The following is a 14,451-nucleotide window of genomic DNA, read 5'->3' as shown; positions in this document are numbered from 1 at the left end:
AGGGGAAGAGGGTCATGAAGGTATGTCAGAAAGAAGACGAGCCTGGGAAAACAAAGCCAGCGATGCTGTGCGATACCGAGTGAGGTGGAGAGTGCCCACGGCTGGAGGCCAGTAAGACCGTCAGACGCCAGCCGCACTAATTTATGAGGATGCGGCGTAAAGTGATCATGTGAAAAAGGACAAAACAGCACAACAACTGACGGATTCGGATTGGCCACGGCACAGAGCACTGTGGCCTAAGACACTGACGGCAAAGGGAGACCTGTCAGGGGAATGCTGAGATCAAGGGTTGACTTTGGAAATGAGTCTGGGGGGAGGGAAGAGGCTGGGATGAAACCAACCGTGGTGACAGATCGCCGAGACCCTTTATAGTTTCAACACTGAGAATCTACAATATATTTACTGTTTGATGTTGAAAAGAGGGTGCAGTCATCTATTGCAATAACAGAACACTAGGATGGGCTTTAAAAGAATGCCCCTTCTACAACCTAAGTCAGATAACGTCACTCCTTGGCTCCATCTCTACCTGTGACCTGCTTCCTCACTCACAGTAAAATCTGAAGTCTTTACCACAACAGCAGGCCCTGGTGACCTAGCCAACTAACTGACTTCTCCATCCAAGTACTCTCATTCTTCTTCCTGCCCTCAGGCCACAATGCCCTCCCTGCTGGTCCTTGGAGGTACCAACACCCTTCCACTTCCATCAACCTGGAATGTTCTTCTAAGAACCCCATGATTCGCTTCCTTTACCTTCTTTAGGCCTCTGCTCAAATGTCTTTTTATCAGAGAGGAGACATCTCACCGTCCCTTTTAAGAAGCCCACTTCCAGGGCGCCTGTGTGGCTCAGTGGGTTTAAAGCCTCTGCCTTCAGCTCAGGTCATGATCCCAGGGTCCTGGGATCAAGCCCCGCATCGGGCTCTCTGCTTAGCAGGGAGCCTGCTTCCCCCTCTCTCTCTGCCTACTTGTGATCTCTGTCAAATAAATAAAATAAAATCTTTAAAAAAAAAAAAAGAAGAAGAAGCCCACTTCCCCAAATCCTCACCCTATATGCCCTATCCCTCTGACTCTGCTCAGGGTTTCCTCCACATTACTGCTACCTGCCAAGTGGCATGTGTGTCTGTGACTGCCTCTCCTCCTCAAGAACGAGGGTGAGCCAGGAGAGCAAGCAGTTTCTCTGTTCACTGCTATCTCCCAGGAACAAGCCTGGCACCTCTGATTTATGGCATGAATGAGCTGGGGCTTGAAGAAAATGGGTAAGTTCAAAAGTGCAGCTGCAGGAATCTGTGTGTAAATAGGACAGAGATCACAGCCTGTGAACTAAGGAAGAATCTTGCTGAGGGCAGGTGCCACAGCAGGCTCACTTGTCCCATACAGGTGTATACAGATAGAAACCAGCTGCCCTGAGCACAGCAACCACACCTGTTAGCCTTACCAATTCTGCATGTGAAAAGCAGAATAAACAGACAGGTTTACCCACACATTAGGAGTGGATTGGTAACTCCTGGATTTACAGACCTGTTCATTTTTATCTGGCAAAGAAAGGCTCATTTTGACATCTGACTTCATTCTCCGCAACAGGTATGGATTTATGGTATCTCGTAAGACACATGCACATTTATAAGCAGTTTTAACCTTTAAAAAGAGAAAAGGGCAAACAATTACTTATGTTTAACAAATGCATTTGTTCTTACCTCTCAACTGATCCCAATGTTTAAAAAAAATTTTCCAAAGACCTATGGTTATACATAATTGGCTGGAAATGGTTGAAAATAGTTTGGAAAAATTAGGATAAGTTCCATATACTCCAGAAGGTGGTACCTTTCCAAAGGTATCATCAGTTAAAAAAACTTATTACCAAAACGTACAACAAAAGAACTGGTAATCTTTTGTCCAACTCCTCCTCCATACTTTGCTTTAATTATTATTATTATATTGCTAGACCCTACAGTAGAGATTTCTTCGGTTCTCGACTACCCTCTAGGGAAAAAAACGGCTTTCAAATGAATCTCTGTTTATAATCTTGCGTTCTCCTAAAGCTATAAGGGAAGTGCTGCTCTGCAAGACTGAAGATCAAAAGCTAACTCTGGGGGAAAGCTGCAGCTATGGGAGCAACCAGATAATAAGCAGAGATTACTGCCCACTGGGGACTTAGGAGAGTAAGTTCAAGAAAAGCCCTATGATCCCAGAAATGAAAGGTCACTCTAGCCTGAGATGGAGCATATGGTTCTGTAATGGAGCATAGCCACATGAGATGGGTATTAACTGTATGTAGAAAAACAAAGACCCACAGCTCTGGAAACACTCCCTCTGCAATTCACTTAAAGGCAAACAAAGAATTCAGTAAATTATTGATACTTAAAAAAAATTCTGAATAGGCTTAACAACCTAGTAAATTACTATTTAACGGAACAAGAAAAACTCTAACCAAAGTCTAACAAAATTAGCTGTAAAATGAATGAAAATAAAAAGACTTTGAATGTAACACATACAGAAAAATTCACATTAAAAAATTAACATAGGGCGCCTGGGTGGCTCAGTCAGTTAAATGTCTGCCTTTGGCTCAGGTCATGATCCCAGGGTCCTGGGAAAGAGCCCCACATCGGGTTCCCTGCTCAGCGAGGAGCCTGCTTCTCCCTTTCCCTTTGTCCCTCCCTGCCCCACTTATGCTCTTTCTCTTTCTCTCAAATAAATAAATAAAATATTTAAAAAAAAATAACAGTGAAAAATATTTTTTAAAAACCCTAAGAACACCCCCACTCAAGTACGTATACATGTATACACACATATGTGTGCTCACCTTGTGTGCATGTGAGCACGTACAGAGAAAAAAACAGGATTTATTGGAATAGCAGAAAATAAATAAGTTCAATTAATCAACAACTTCTAGTTACAGGTAATCTTATAACTGTATCATTCAGCCACTGATTACAAATTATCCTTAAGAGGATGATCAGGTACATATTATGGTTTGGAATACAGAGATAATAAATTTCAAAATTTAACGTAACATTACAGTCCCACCAAGAAGTATACTGTTAAAATTCTTCCTAAAAATATATACAGTATGTTAAGGAAACTATCTCCATATCCCCACCTCTACTCACGTATTTCTCCTCCAGAAGCACGAGTGAGCTGGATGATGATGCTGGAAAACTAGGGCTGGGCTGGTGAGTACCTGGCCGCTCATTCCCACTTTCTCCTGCCTGTCCACCCCTCTGGAGAGTTCTCCTTCCACCACCCCTCCCTGCTCCTGGCTCACCATGGTAAACTCACAGGGGTCAGACCTCACAGTGGCTGGGGATGGGTCTGTTTTTCACACCCAACTCTCCTCAGAGGAAGAACTGAAACTCTGGAATGTGGTAGGGATAGGAGAGCAAGGAAGACTAAGAAACCCAGTTTTAGCCTTGATGTTCAGCCACGTTCTCAGTCTAACCTTCCTATGCAGTCCTGTGCTTCAGGCAATAACGCGGATTCTAATTTTTTTTTCCCATCTGCCTCCCTGTCTCTCTGACTACACATATGGTAGGGATCCAGAACTGTATTTCTCTTAACTATCACTCCCAACTTCCCAGTGCCATGGAAAATGGAGACCAACTGAACATCTAAGTTTCCTTCCTATTCCTGACAAGGCAGAGTGATACTACTCACCAATTCTGCCTTTTCCAGAACTGAGAGACCTTACCTTAGGCCAGTCACCAAACCATGGAATCTCAATAAACCCTGAGCAAGAAATGAGGAGGTTCTTTTCAGTTCCAAAATCTAAGCTTAACATGCAAAGCCAAGAAGCAGGCCATATTCTTGGTAACTAATATTCTCCCCCCTCACCTTCCTCAGCCTAGCATAGTCATCTCTCCTCCAGGAATCCTTTCTTGACTCCCACAAGCTCTGATATTAGATATCTCCCCTGATCATAGTCCTCATTACCCTGTACTACAATCATCCTACTGGACTGAGAACACAATTCAAGAGAAGGTTCTGGATGCCAGCCACCTCTCATCATTTTAGCCCCAGCCTGACACAATAAATAACTGCTGACAGATGATCTTCTTGGGATTCAGTAACTCATGGCAACCATGGACTTAAACAAAAAAGCAAATACAAAAACAACAGCTTTGGGCCGCCTGGGTGGCTCAGTCAGTTAAGCATCTGCCTTTAGCTCAGGTCATGATCTCAGTGTCCTGGGATCAAGCCCCGTGTCGGGCTCCCTGCTCAGTCGGGAGCCTGCTTCTCCCTCTGCTGGCCACTCCCCCTGCTCAGGTTCATTTCTGTTTGTCTCACTCTCTCAAATAAATAAAATCTTTAAAAAACAAAAAAACAAAAGTTCTGCTCCCAAAGACCTTATAACCTACAAAGCAAAAACAGGTAAGTACATAGACTTCTAACACAAGGATGTCAAGGAAAAAAGAGATAATGTTTAGAGGGTTTCCAAGTCTCTCTGTACAACTGATTTATTAATTCCAGAGGAAGTGGTTAATTCAAAGAGTTTAGAAATCTGGTAAATACCGCTTCACCCAAGTAATCAGACACCACCAACTGCCACTACCCATGAAGGATAAACCAACAGCACGTGCCTCCTAAAGTGAAACACCAAGAAAGACAAGTCACAGAGGGTGGAAGACAAACCCAAAGGCAGGCACATTCTATAAAATACAAGGCCTGTCGTCTGGAAAGTCATGGAAGGCAAAACAAAAACAGAGGAACTGTTGCAGATTAAAGGAAGACTAAAGAGACAAGGAAACTACTGGAAGAACTGACAAAATGTGGATGACTACAGTCTAGACCTCAGAGTTGTATTGTGTTAAATTTCCTCCTGATTTGGATGTTTTTACTGTGGTTATGTAGGGGGCTGTCCTTGTTCTTAGGAAATACACACTGAAGGATTTAGAATAAAGGGACATAATGGTCTACAACTTGCTCTCAGATGATTCAGGAAAAACAAACTATAAATTTGTGTGTATGGGTACATAGAAGTAGGGAAGGAAGGAAAGATAAAACAAATGTGGCAGAATGTTAGCAGATGCTAACAACTGGTGGATCTAGTAAAAGAGTACAGGAGTTCTTTTTATAATTTTTCCAAATTTTATAATTTCTACCCCATTTCCTTGATCTTAGGGACCCCCACATCTTGTTTGTTTTATGGGAAAAGATGCCATTTGGAACTTTTGCTCCCCACCTTCTTTCTCAGAACCACCACCCAAGTCCAGGTCCAGGTCCTCACCACCGTCACCACCCTGACCCCTAACAATTCCTGGAGGTCCCTCAAAGCCAGCCTCGGTCCCATCACCACTTGCAGCCTGAGTGGCCCTGGAAGAGCAGCCATCTTTCAGCCTCCCGCTCAGAGACCTTCGGTGGCTCTTCGCTGCCTGAGAGCCTCTGCCTCCCTTTCAAAGCCCCCATCTCTGGCACCCACACCTTCCCGGCTACCTCACAAGCATCTCCAGGACAATCAGGCATGTCTCTTCACTGTGGCCCATGGCCACACAATATGGCTATGTTTACACCACTGCCCTGATCTAGAATGCCCTCACTCTTCTTGGCCTGTTTTCCCAGAACTGGGTGAAAGGACATGTAAGTGTTGCACTAAGTCCTCTCTGAACAACTCAATCCTCCCTGGCTTTCCCTTCTCTAAGCTTTTACACTATCTTATAAGATATACTAAATTATATAGTGTCCAGAACTGATTCATTCTTGTTTCACACTTTCTGACTGGTTTTGAAGACGTTAGATAATTTTTTAAAACTCATCTGGAAAAACAGGGGCTCTCAAGCAAAAATAATTTTGTGATTTGGGGCAGATACCAGTTTATAAGCTTGGCCATTTCCCTTATATTATGAATGACTCGGCTACAAAGTACAGTATATTAAGTAGGAACAGTTTAAATATTAAAACGCCTAGAAGTGTTAGCTGCCTACTACATTACCTGCACCGGGGAGGCGTTTGAATACCCCCCCATGGTGATGGGGACTGAGAACTGTTCCATGAACACAGGCAATGTGCCTAACTTTCCTGGGAAGACGAAGTCAAAGAGCGACCACAGCTCCCGGAGGTTATTTTGCATCGGTGAGCCAGACAAGATGATACGATGAGGGGTGCGGAACTATTTGGGGAAAGAAAACACTTTTTGTTAAATCCATTTTTCAAGAGATGATCACCATCCCTACCCCAAAATATGTCCACACAATCCTGGTTATTTAACATTTTTACATATCACTTTAATCTCCAAAATGTAGACATTTTACAAGATATAGAAAAAGTAAAGAGGGAAGAATATTTCTTACTGTTCAAGCTGAATACTAGGAATGAGAGTTGGATTCGATGACATTCTAACAACTGATCTCTATGAGACACAGTCAGTAATGTGAATAATTTGAATTTTTTAAAACCATGATTATGGGCAAGAATAAAGAATTTTCTGCATTAAGGCAAAACATGTATTTCAAATTCCTTATGCAGAGGCACAAGAGTCAATAAGTGTGTTACCAGAGTTTATTCTCAATTAAATACTATTTTCCACCTGGAAATCTCCCTTGTTATAAAAGCTCATACCTGTTTGCAAGCAAGGGTGACAGCAGCGTTTGGATTTCGAATTTTGTGTCCCTCATCCAAGATCACGTAGTGCCAGTCATGCCTACTAATGTCATCTTGCATCAGCCGAATGTAGGAGTAAGAAGTAATCAAAATGCCATGACAATGAGCAATATCTTGAATTAGTTTCTCCTAAAATGATTATAAAACGGTAAAACCAGTTTTAAATAAGCTCCTTTAAATAAACTAAATGAGCATGATTCTTTAAATGGTAATCCTTCAATGATGTAATCTAATGCACTTTTAAAATATGTATACAATCACAATACATAAAATTACAACTATACATTATCAGCACTGGAATTTTATGTTTCATTACTCTGTAAATGTAGTCAGTGTAAACACTGACTACTAGATCTACTTAAGGAGGAGGGCCCTCAAAAGAAAACTAGAAAAAGTTACAATAAACACTTACCCAACATTTATTTTTCTAAAATATTCTTTGTGTCAATTCTTGTTAAACTTAAAACAACAAGATAGATGAGAAGTGATTTATTATTTTAAAACCAGAAAAAGAAAATGAGAGAAAAGCCAGAGAGACCAGAAAGACAAATTCAGGCGCTGTACTGATGCAGAACATGAATTCCAGGAGGAGAGAATAGAAAAGGATATAAAAATCATGATTTTTTTTAAAAGACAGGAGAAAATTCTGAGGAGAAACAGGAGTCTATAGAGCAAAAAGTAATGGAGTGTCAGGGAGAAACACTGAAAAGAGACCTATCCCTAGGAATATACCTACCAGAATTCCAAAAGTAAAGAGAAAATGCTGTAGCTTCTAGTCAGAACAAAACAGAAGATTCCCTTCAGAGGAAAAAGACTCCACCTGAGCTGGACACCTCTTCTGTTACACTAAACTGTCAGAAAGCAAAGAGACAGACTTTCCATAATTGTAGGGGAATGACCCCGGAATTCTGCACTGATCCAAACTAGCAGTCATGCTTGACAGAAAAAATAAATTCTACCTCCAGACAGGCAAAAACAGAAAATAAAGCAGCGAGAGAGAGGCCAGGTACAGTACACAATATATCCAGCCAGGTGTGGTCACTGAAAGAACACGGTCCCTTTCCAAGGGCAGAAGAAAGTGTGGCCGGAACATACAGCACTCTGCAGAACAGCCGACGGCAGAGCTCCCAGGCCCAGAATGCTCACTGCAGACAGAGCACTCCCAGCAACTCCCTGAAAAAGGACAGAGTCCTTATGAACCTCTGGTTTACGGGGGAAGACTGTAATAATATATCAGGTCACACAGCTGGTAAGTGGTGGAGTCATGATGTGAACATAGACGGGCAGCTAACTGCAAAGCTAGTATTAACTAAGTATCAGGCAATGCTGCCTCATACCTAACGGTAAAAGAAAAAAAAATTTAAGGGTAAATTACATGTAATATGTACACCAGTTCTTTCAAATATTACAGGTATCCTCTGCTTTTCCAAAGTTCAGTTAGCTTCTTCGCTGTTACAAAAGACCTACATTAGTACCCATTTTTGCCAACCCAAAGAAAGCCAAAGAGGATTTTCACTTTTATAAAAAAGGTGAAAAGCAAAAGCAGCATTCCGTCTTTGTTGTGCAGCGAGCCTTTATAGAGGCAGCCCACACCCCGAGCACGAGCGGGGCGCCACCAAGCTCCTTCCCTGAGAACTACACTCAGCATCTGGGCAGCAAGCGCCGTAGCTTTGAACTGGATCTGTAAGCATCTATGCATTATCCGATTTATTTTGTGCGTGTTAGCAAGACGTATCCTAAGGTATCAGAAAAGCCTAAGAGAGGTTACTATTTGGGTAAGGAACGCTCAAGAACTTTTCCATATAAATGATAAGTGCTTCTTCACTTCAAGCCGTTTCAGGGTATGAAAAGATTTTGTAGGAATGCTCCACTTTTGGAAAGCAAGGAAATCTGTTTTAAAACAGTAAGTAAATGTTTAAACATTGCTTTAAATATTAACGAAACCGTTAAGAATAAATCTAAAATATAAGGAGGGATATATTTGGGGACGCCTGGGTGGCTCAGTTGGTTAAGTGTCCACCATCGGCTCAGGTCATGATCCCAGGGTCGTGGGACTGATCCCCACATCAGGCTCCAGCTCAGATGGGAGTCTGCTCTCCCTCTGCCCCTTCCCCTGCTTGTGCTCTCTCTCACTCATTCTCTCTCAAATAAATAAATAAAATCTTTTTTTAAAGGGGGGGAGATATATTTTTAAGTGTCACTATAATTCTAGTTTAGTATAACAAAATCTTGAATAACAACAGGAGAAATACGTGTACTAAAAATCCCGCCCTGTCCAAGGGTAGAAAGGGGCAGAGATGACAGACACTGTCCACTTTTTAACTGTGAAAGAAAAACAGGTTGGATTATATTTGTAAAAAAGCCCATCTACTGATCCACAGCTGCTACTTCCACATGAATACAAGAAAAGAAACAGACTGTAGAACTGTCAAACCACTCTAGGGGAAAAAAGTAATAGAAAATAGAAAAAAATCAGGAAGATAGAAAATATAATCGCTGGTTTCAGACGAAATGTACCAGGAGTCTCCACAATGACAGTGGGTTATTAGCAGCAAGACTTTCCCGTGGGTACACAAGGCCCAACCCTTAGACCCAAACGAGCCTGGCACTGAAAGCTGAAAATATGGGGATTACCCAAGAAACACAAAAAGAAATGGGGCAGGACTAGAAATACAAATAGCAGACAGAAAGAACTGAACAGAAAAAAAGAGGAATATTTTATATTTTAAAGGAGACCGTGCACACCGGAGAAGGAGCCCCTCACCAAACCCAGGGCGCAAAGCCGTCAGAGCTATGCTGATGAAGCAGGACATCCACAGCTGGCAGGGGACCCGGCACAGCCTCCCAGAGTTTGACAGACCAGAAGAGAGAAAGTAAGATTAAAGAAAACAAGAGGTCAAAAACTAAGATACAAATGATGTGAGCACCACCACCCCCGAGCTCCTTTTAATAGTATCAGCAGTTTCTGACCACACAAAGAACACTCATTCTTCGCACGCCACTGACGCTAAACTCAGGCGGAACAGTCAGTCAGCGCCACCTGCTAAAAAAGGAAAATGAGAGAATAAGATAAAAACAAAACTCAGTGGACCCTAAAAAAACAAAACTGGCAGAACTGAAAAACCATAAAATGAAATAGCCCACTGAAAAAATCAAACAAAACAGACAAAGATCTGTCAAGTCAGCCCAAAGAGCAGACTCAGACACAGAGCATGAGAATGTCGAAAGAGCAGAACCGAGATGGAGACACTACATAAATGTGTCTTCTCTCCACCACCACTAGTGAGCTAATGCCAAAACCCTGAACACTTTGACAGAGGACAACTGTTCAATAATAATAATAATAATAAAGTACCAAAATAGGCCCAAGAAAAATGAGACAAACCGATCAGACCAATTACTGAAGAACTTGAAAAAGACGGTATGCTCTTCTCACCAAAAGCCAACCAGACCCAAAGGGTTTCATGAGCAAAGTAGAAATCCATCCCGTTGTTCAACCTATCTCAAAATGCAGGAAAAGACAGGACTCATTTCAATGCGTTACTATAAGGCCAACAGAACCCTGTTTTCAAAACTAACAGGCACAACACACACGTGTACTCCCTAGCAGAGATCCGTTACTTATAAATGAAACCTAGCTGTATATTAACCTAATAAGGCTCATCACAGTAACATAAGAGCGAAATATCAAGAAACCTAACACAGTAGTTCATGTAATTACAATTACACAAATTTTAAAAATTCAACATCTTCAAAAATGATTTTAATATGTTAATAAACTAGGACTGAAATATTTTTTTAACTCAACAGAGTTATAAAAGTGTGTAATAAGAGCCAAAAAAATTTTGAAAGAGAAAAACAAAGTGGGAGAAATTACTTTCTCATGTCATAACACACTCAAAACTTCCCAGTTCATAAAACTACGATACCCAGTACACATCAAAGGTTCGACAGGGAGAGCTGTATTATCTACTACTACTTTGACTACTACTTTGCTGTCCTCCTATTCACGGTTTTCAATGCCTGCACAGTCCTACACTGAAGAACACACCTGACTAACCATTTCCCAACTCTGTACTTTATGGTGAATGCACAGTAAAAACCTCAGGGCTCACAGCTTTCCAAAAACACAGACAGGTTTCTCCTGGGACTCACCTCTCTCCGTTTTGCCCTGACTACACTGCTTATCCACCACCACCGGCCCCCCACAGCTACCAGTGTGCATGTAGAAAAGTGGGCTGTCCAAAGACACACTGCACCACCTCGATCGCCTCATTCCACAAGTCCCATGACTTTCAGAAGCCAGAGCTGATCCTAAGAGCTCTTCTGCATCTCAATTTCCCACTGAGACTGGGGACAGGCAGCTGCCACCAACTCTACCCTCATTTTCCCCACCAAGAGAGCAGTGGCTACTAGAACTCATGAAGCAGTTAGGACCCGAGAAGGCAGCAGACTGAAAGTGAGAATGTCCGTGCCCAACTCCCCTCTAGACCTGGAACTCTGTGCATACACAGAGACAAGAGGGGGATGAAAACAACTACCAATGTTTGGGGCTTCACAACCAAAGGGGGTCATATTACCACCCACATTTATAAAATGTCCACTGGGTCATAGACAAGCCCTACAAATGGGGGTCCACTTGCTTGGGACCCTGAACTCCTGTAACTGCTGGACGCAAAGACTCGCCATGGCCATTCCCTTAAACCCCACCAAGGAATGCCACCCCAAGCTGGATTCTGGATGTCACTTCACCACAGGAGAACAAATGAGATGCCAACCCTCTCAAATACACACCACTGGCACTGTGGTCACCTTCTTCTGCATGTTCAATAAGGACTAAAGTTTATTGGGAAAATTCTAAAATGTTACGCCACAGAAATACACTAATTCCTACCATATTCAGAAAGATGTATGATGATGAGTAAAAATCAAAAAGACTTTTATAAGAAGCATAAGAAATTTTTTTTAAATGTCCTATTGAAAATGTAATTTCCACTTAACAACCACTGGGTAAAAAACACCATGTAAGACTTTGTTTTCACCTGATTCAATCACAGAATTCTATAACTGCCTAGACTAGAGTTTCAATAATGGCGAATTGTTGAATATTATGGACGTCTCTATCCAAACACTTAAGACAAATCATCTCGGGCGGTTTCAAATTAAAAGCTTGTAAAATATGTAACCTCTCCTAGTTTTTGCAATTAATAGGGTACATCTGCAATTAGCCTGACTTACTGAATGCAGTGCTGTTGTCATTAAAAGATGTCTGTGAAAGTGCTGCTGTTATTATGGAGGCTCAGGAGACCAATCCCTCCTAGAGGGCAAACAGTGGACTGGTAGAAAACAACAGCCATAAATCACACTGTCAGGCATCGGGGAGAGCGGAGTGGAGCACAGGCACATGAAGGCCATTCACGGTAAACACAGCACGGCAGCTTCCCAGGCAGGATTTACTGCACCTGTAATTAATTAAAATTTCCTTCAAGCTAAATCTTTAATAAACAAGGATTTGTGCTGACAATGAAGAAAAAAAGGGCTCCAGCAACATAATTTTACAATATACCTCACAGAACAAGCATAGCATCTATCATTTCTTGTATCAGGTGTATACACCGTCTCTGAAGTTAATAGGAATTACATCACTTTGTGTTATAATTTGTGTACTTGGAATGGGTTTGAAATATTTAGGATGCTTGAGGGACCATGTGGCCCTTTTCTACTTTAATTTTTATGTTTTTTCCTGACTCCCTTCCAGCTCTTTAAAAAGTCAAGTCCTTTGACTCTAGTGTTCCGGAAAAACGGGCCTTTTTAAAGAACACGTGATGGCAGTTTCATCAAACAGCTTGTGTTTGAATCACAACTTGTGTTTCGCCAAAAGAACTTTAACATGCTATTTCATTGTTTCCATTTGGGGCCAAATCCACCTGGATTTGAGAAAAAAAGGTCTAGACAGGAACGCCTGCGAACGTGTTTGATAAAGCAAGTGTGAACCTTCAGTCTAGCGAGTATTTATACCAAATCAGTCAGCAACAGCAGAGCATCTTCTCTTCGGACTACCACAGAAGAATGGGTCTACAACATTCTTTGTTTCTAACAGTAAGAATTACTTGAGTAAATGAATGAGTAGAAGAATTACCTGAGACACTAAGCTTCTCGTGCATACCTATTACCTCAACAACCCTTCACAAAATTACCAAAAATACTCATTTTTTGGGAGACCAATCTAGGCTCAGAGAAGCTAAGTGATTTGCCCAAGGTCACAAAGCTTTAAGATTCAAACCCAGGTCTGGTCATGACAAAAGCTTTGAAACCTTTACGCTATTGTTGCGATTCCCTCTAAATGCCATGAGTTTGTCAAAATGAGATAAAACTCTTTGAATTATCACAAATATTCCACAGAATTACTATATCTGTAGGATACAGCAGGGAAAGGTGGCAGAGACAAAGTGACAACTGTTTCAAAATACAGGCAAGACATTTCTCATTAAACATCTTCCAAAAAATTGAAAAAAGGGTCCTTAATAATTAAATAAACTTCATAACACAGTAGCTAAAGATGCCACCATCCACTGTGAGTTACGGCATAAGTACCACAAAACTCCCTTCTTTTATTATCTTTTCAGGCATTTTCTCTCCCCAAGAAAATGGCTAGATTTTCAAGGTCAGTTAAAAACACCATAACCATTTTTTGGAGCCCTAACAGCCTCAAATACAATGCAATGGAATGACAACACAAATGTAATGTCATGTTTATAGTTACTCAACAAATAAGTGTTAATCAACTCACATATCAAGTTTCTCTATGTTAGAAAAAAGGGATCACAAAACATAATGAGAAAAAGAAAAATCTTAGATTCCTATGAAATGAGATTTCAATTGACCATTAAAAGAAGATCCAGAAGACTGAAAATGTCTGTATCTGATTTGATTGTTTGGCTGAAATACCAGCCACATATTTTTCTGCATGGTTGCTGGGTTCACATTTTATAATTCTAAATTACGCTGTCAATCAAAGAGAGTATTAACAAAGATAATACAGGGTCATGTGGTGAGAGGTGGGAAGCTAAAAGGCAATGTAAGGAAGAAGAATGACGGATGTGCTCCATTCAGAAACTGATCATCTGATGCCTGTGCTCTAAATGGAAACTTTAATTTTCAAAATTTTATGTCATATCAGTTACAACAAATCATTAGGAAAATAAAGACAATCTACTTGAATGATAAGCAGAACAATTCTTGAATCAGTACTTTCAAGTTTTTCTAAAGAGAAATTCTCTTTTCTTCCATATTTTCTCCAGCACTGAATGTCCCTATGCCAGAGCGCCCTTATCTGGACAGGCCCGGGGGCACAGAAAGCTCCCCCATGGAGAAAAAGAATCCTAGCTGATAAGGACAGAAAGAAAGTCAGGCATTAGATAGTGGGTTGAGATCAGACAGACACTGACAGAATATCTGAGATATGAATTTAAAAAACGTATTTAACTGCAATCTAACCAACAGGTGTGCAGGGGTGGTGACAAAGATCTTCAAGAACAAATATTAAAAGGAATGAGAAAAGGTATCATATGTCACTTTGGTTTTTTAATCTAGCAGCTGGAATTCTGATCTTGGAAGTGTTACTAATGAGGTCTATGCAAAGGATTTAATGTATTTTCAATATCCTCATCACAAATAATAAACTGATATTAACAATAATAAATAATAAACTGTGTTTCTAAGTCGAGAGTATGGTTTTTAAGATGCAAACAAACATCTTTTTGGTCTTTTGCATAACAAATTACATATTCAGAGATCTGGGATTCTTCATAATGAAAAAGAAACAAGAGGGTTGGGGGCGGTGGTTGGAGAGGGTGGTTGGGT

The 14,451-nt window shown here is 41.0% G+C and overlaps 1 protein-coding gene across 1 annotated transcript in view; it reads right to left on the bottom strand.

Annotated features, from left to right (window-relative positions):
* Positions 1-14,451, bottom strand: part of ERCC6 (ERCC excision repair 6, chromatin remodeling factor) — a 70,727-nt gene that overhangs the window by 15,328 nt on the left and 40,948 nt on the right. The window contains exons 9-11 of the mRNA XM_032837765.1: positions 6,547-6,717; positions 5,921-6,097; positions 1,516-1,632 (exon numbers count right to left, since the gene is read on the bottom strand). Coding sequence (XP_032693656.1) covers positions 1,516-1,632; positions 5,921-6,097; positions 6,547-6,717 — 465 coding nt within the window. The remainder of the gene's footprint in view (positions 1-1,515; positions 1,633-5,920; positions 6,098-6,546; positions 6,718-14,451) is intronic.

This window comes from Lontra canadensis, unplaced genomic scaffold (assembly GCF_010015895.1).
Source record: "Lontra canadensis isolate GAN:19392208 unplaced genomic scaffold, GSC_riverotter_1.0 scaffold3, whole genome shotgun sequence".
Lineage (NCBI taxonomy): Eukaryota > Metazoa > Chordata > Mammalia > Carnivora > Mustelidae > Lontra > Lontra canadensis.
Note: the sequence above shows the minus strand (reverse complement) of the source record. Positions and strands in the feature narration are given on the sequence as shown.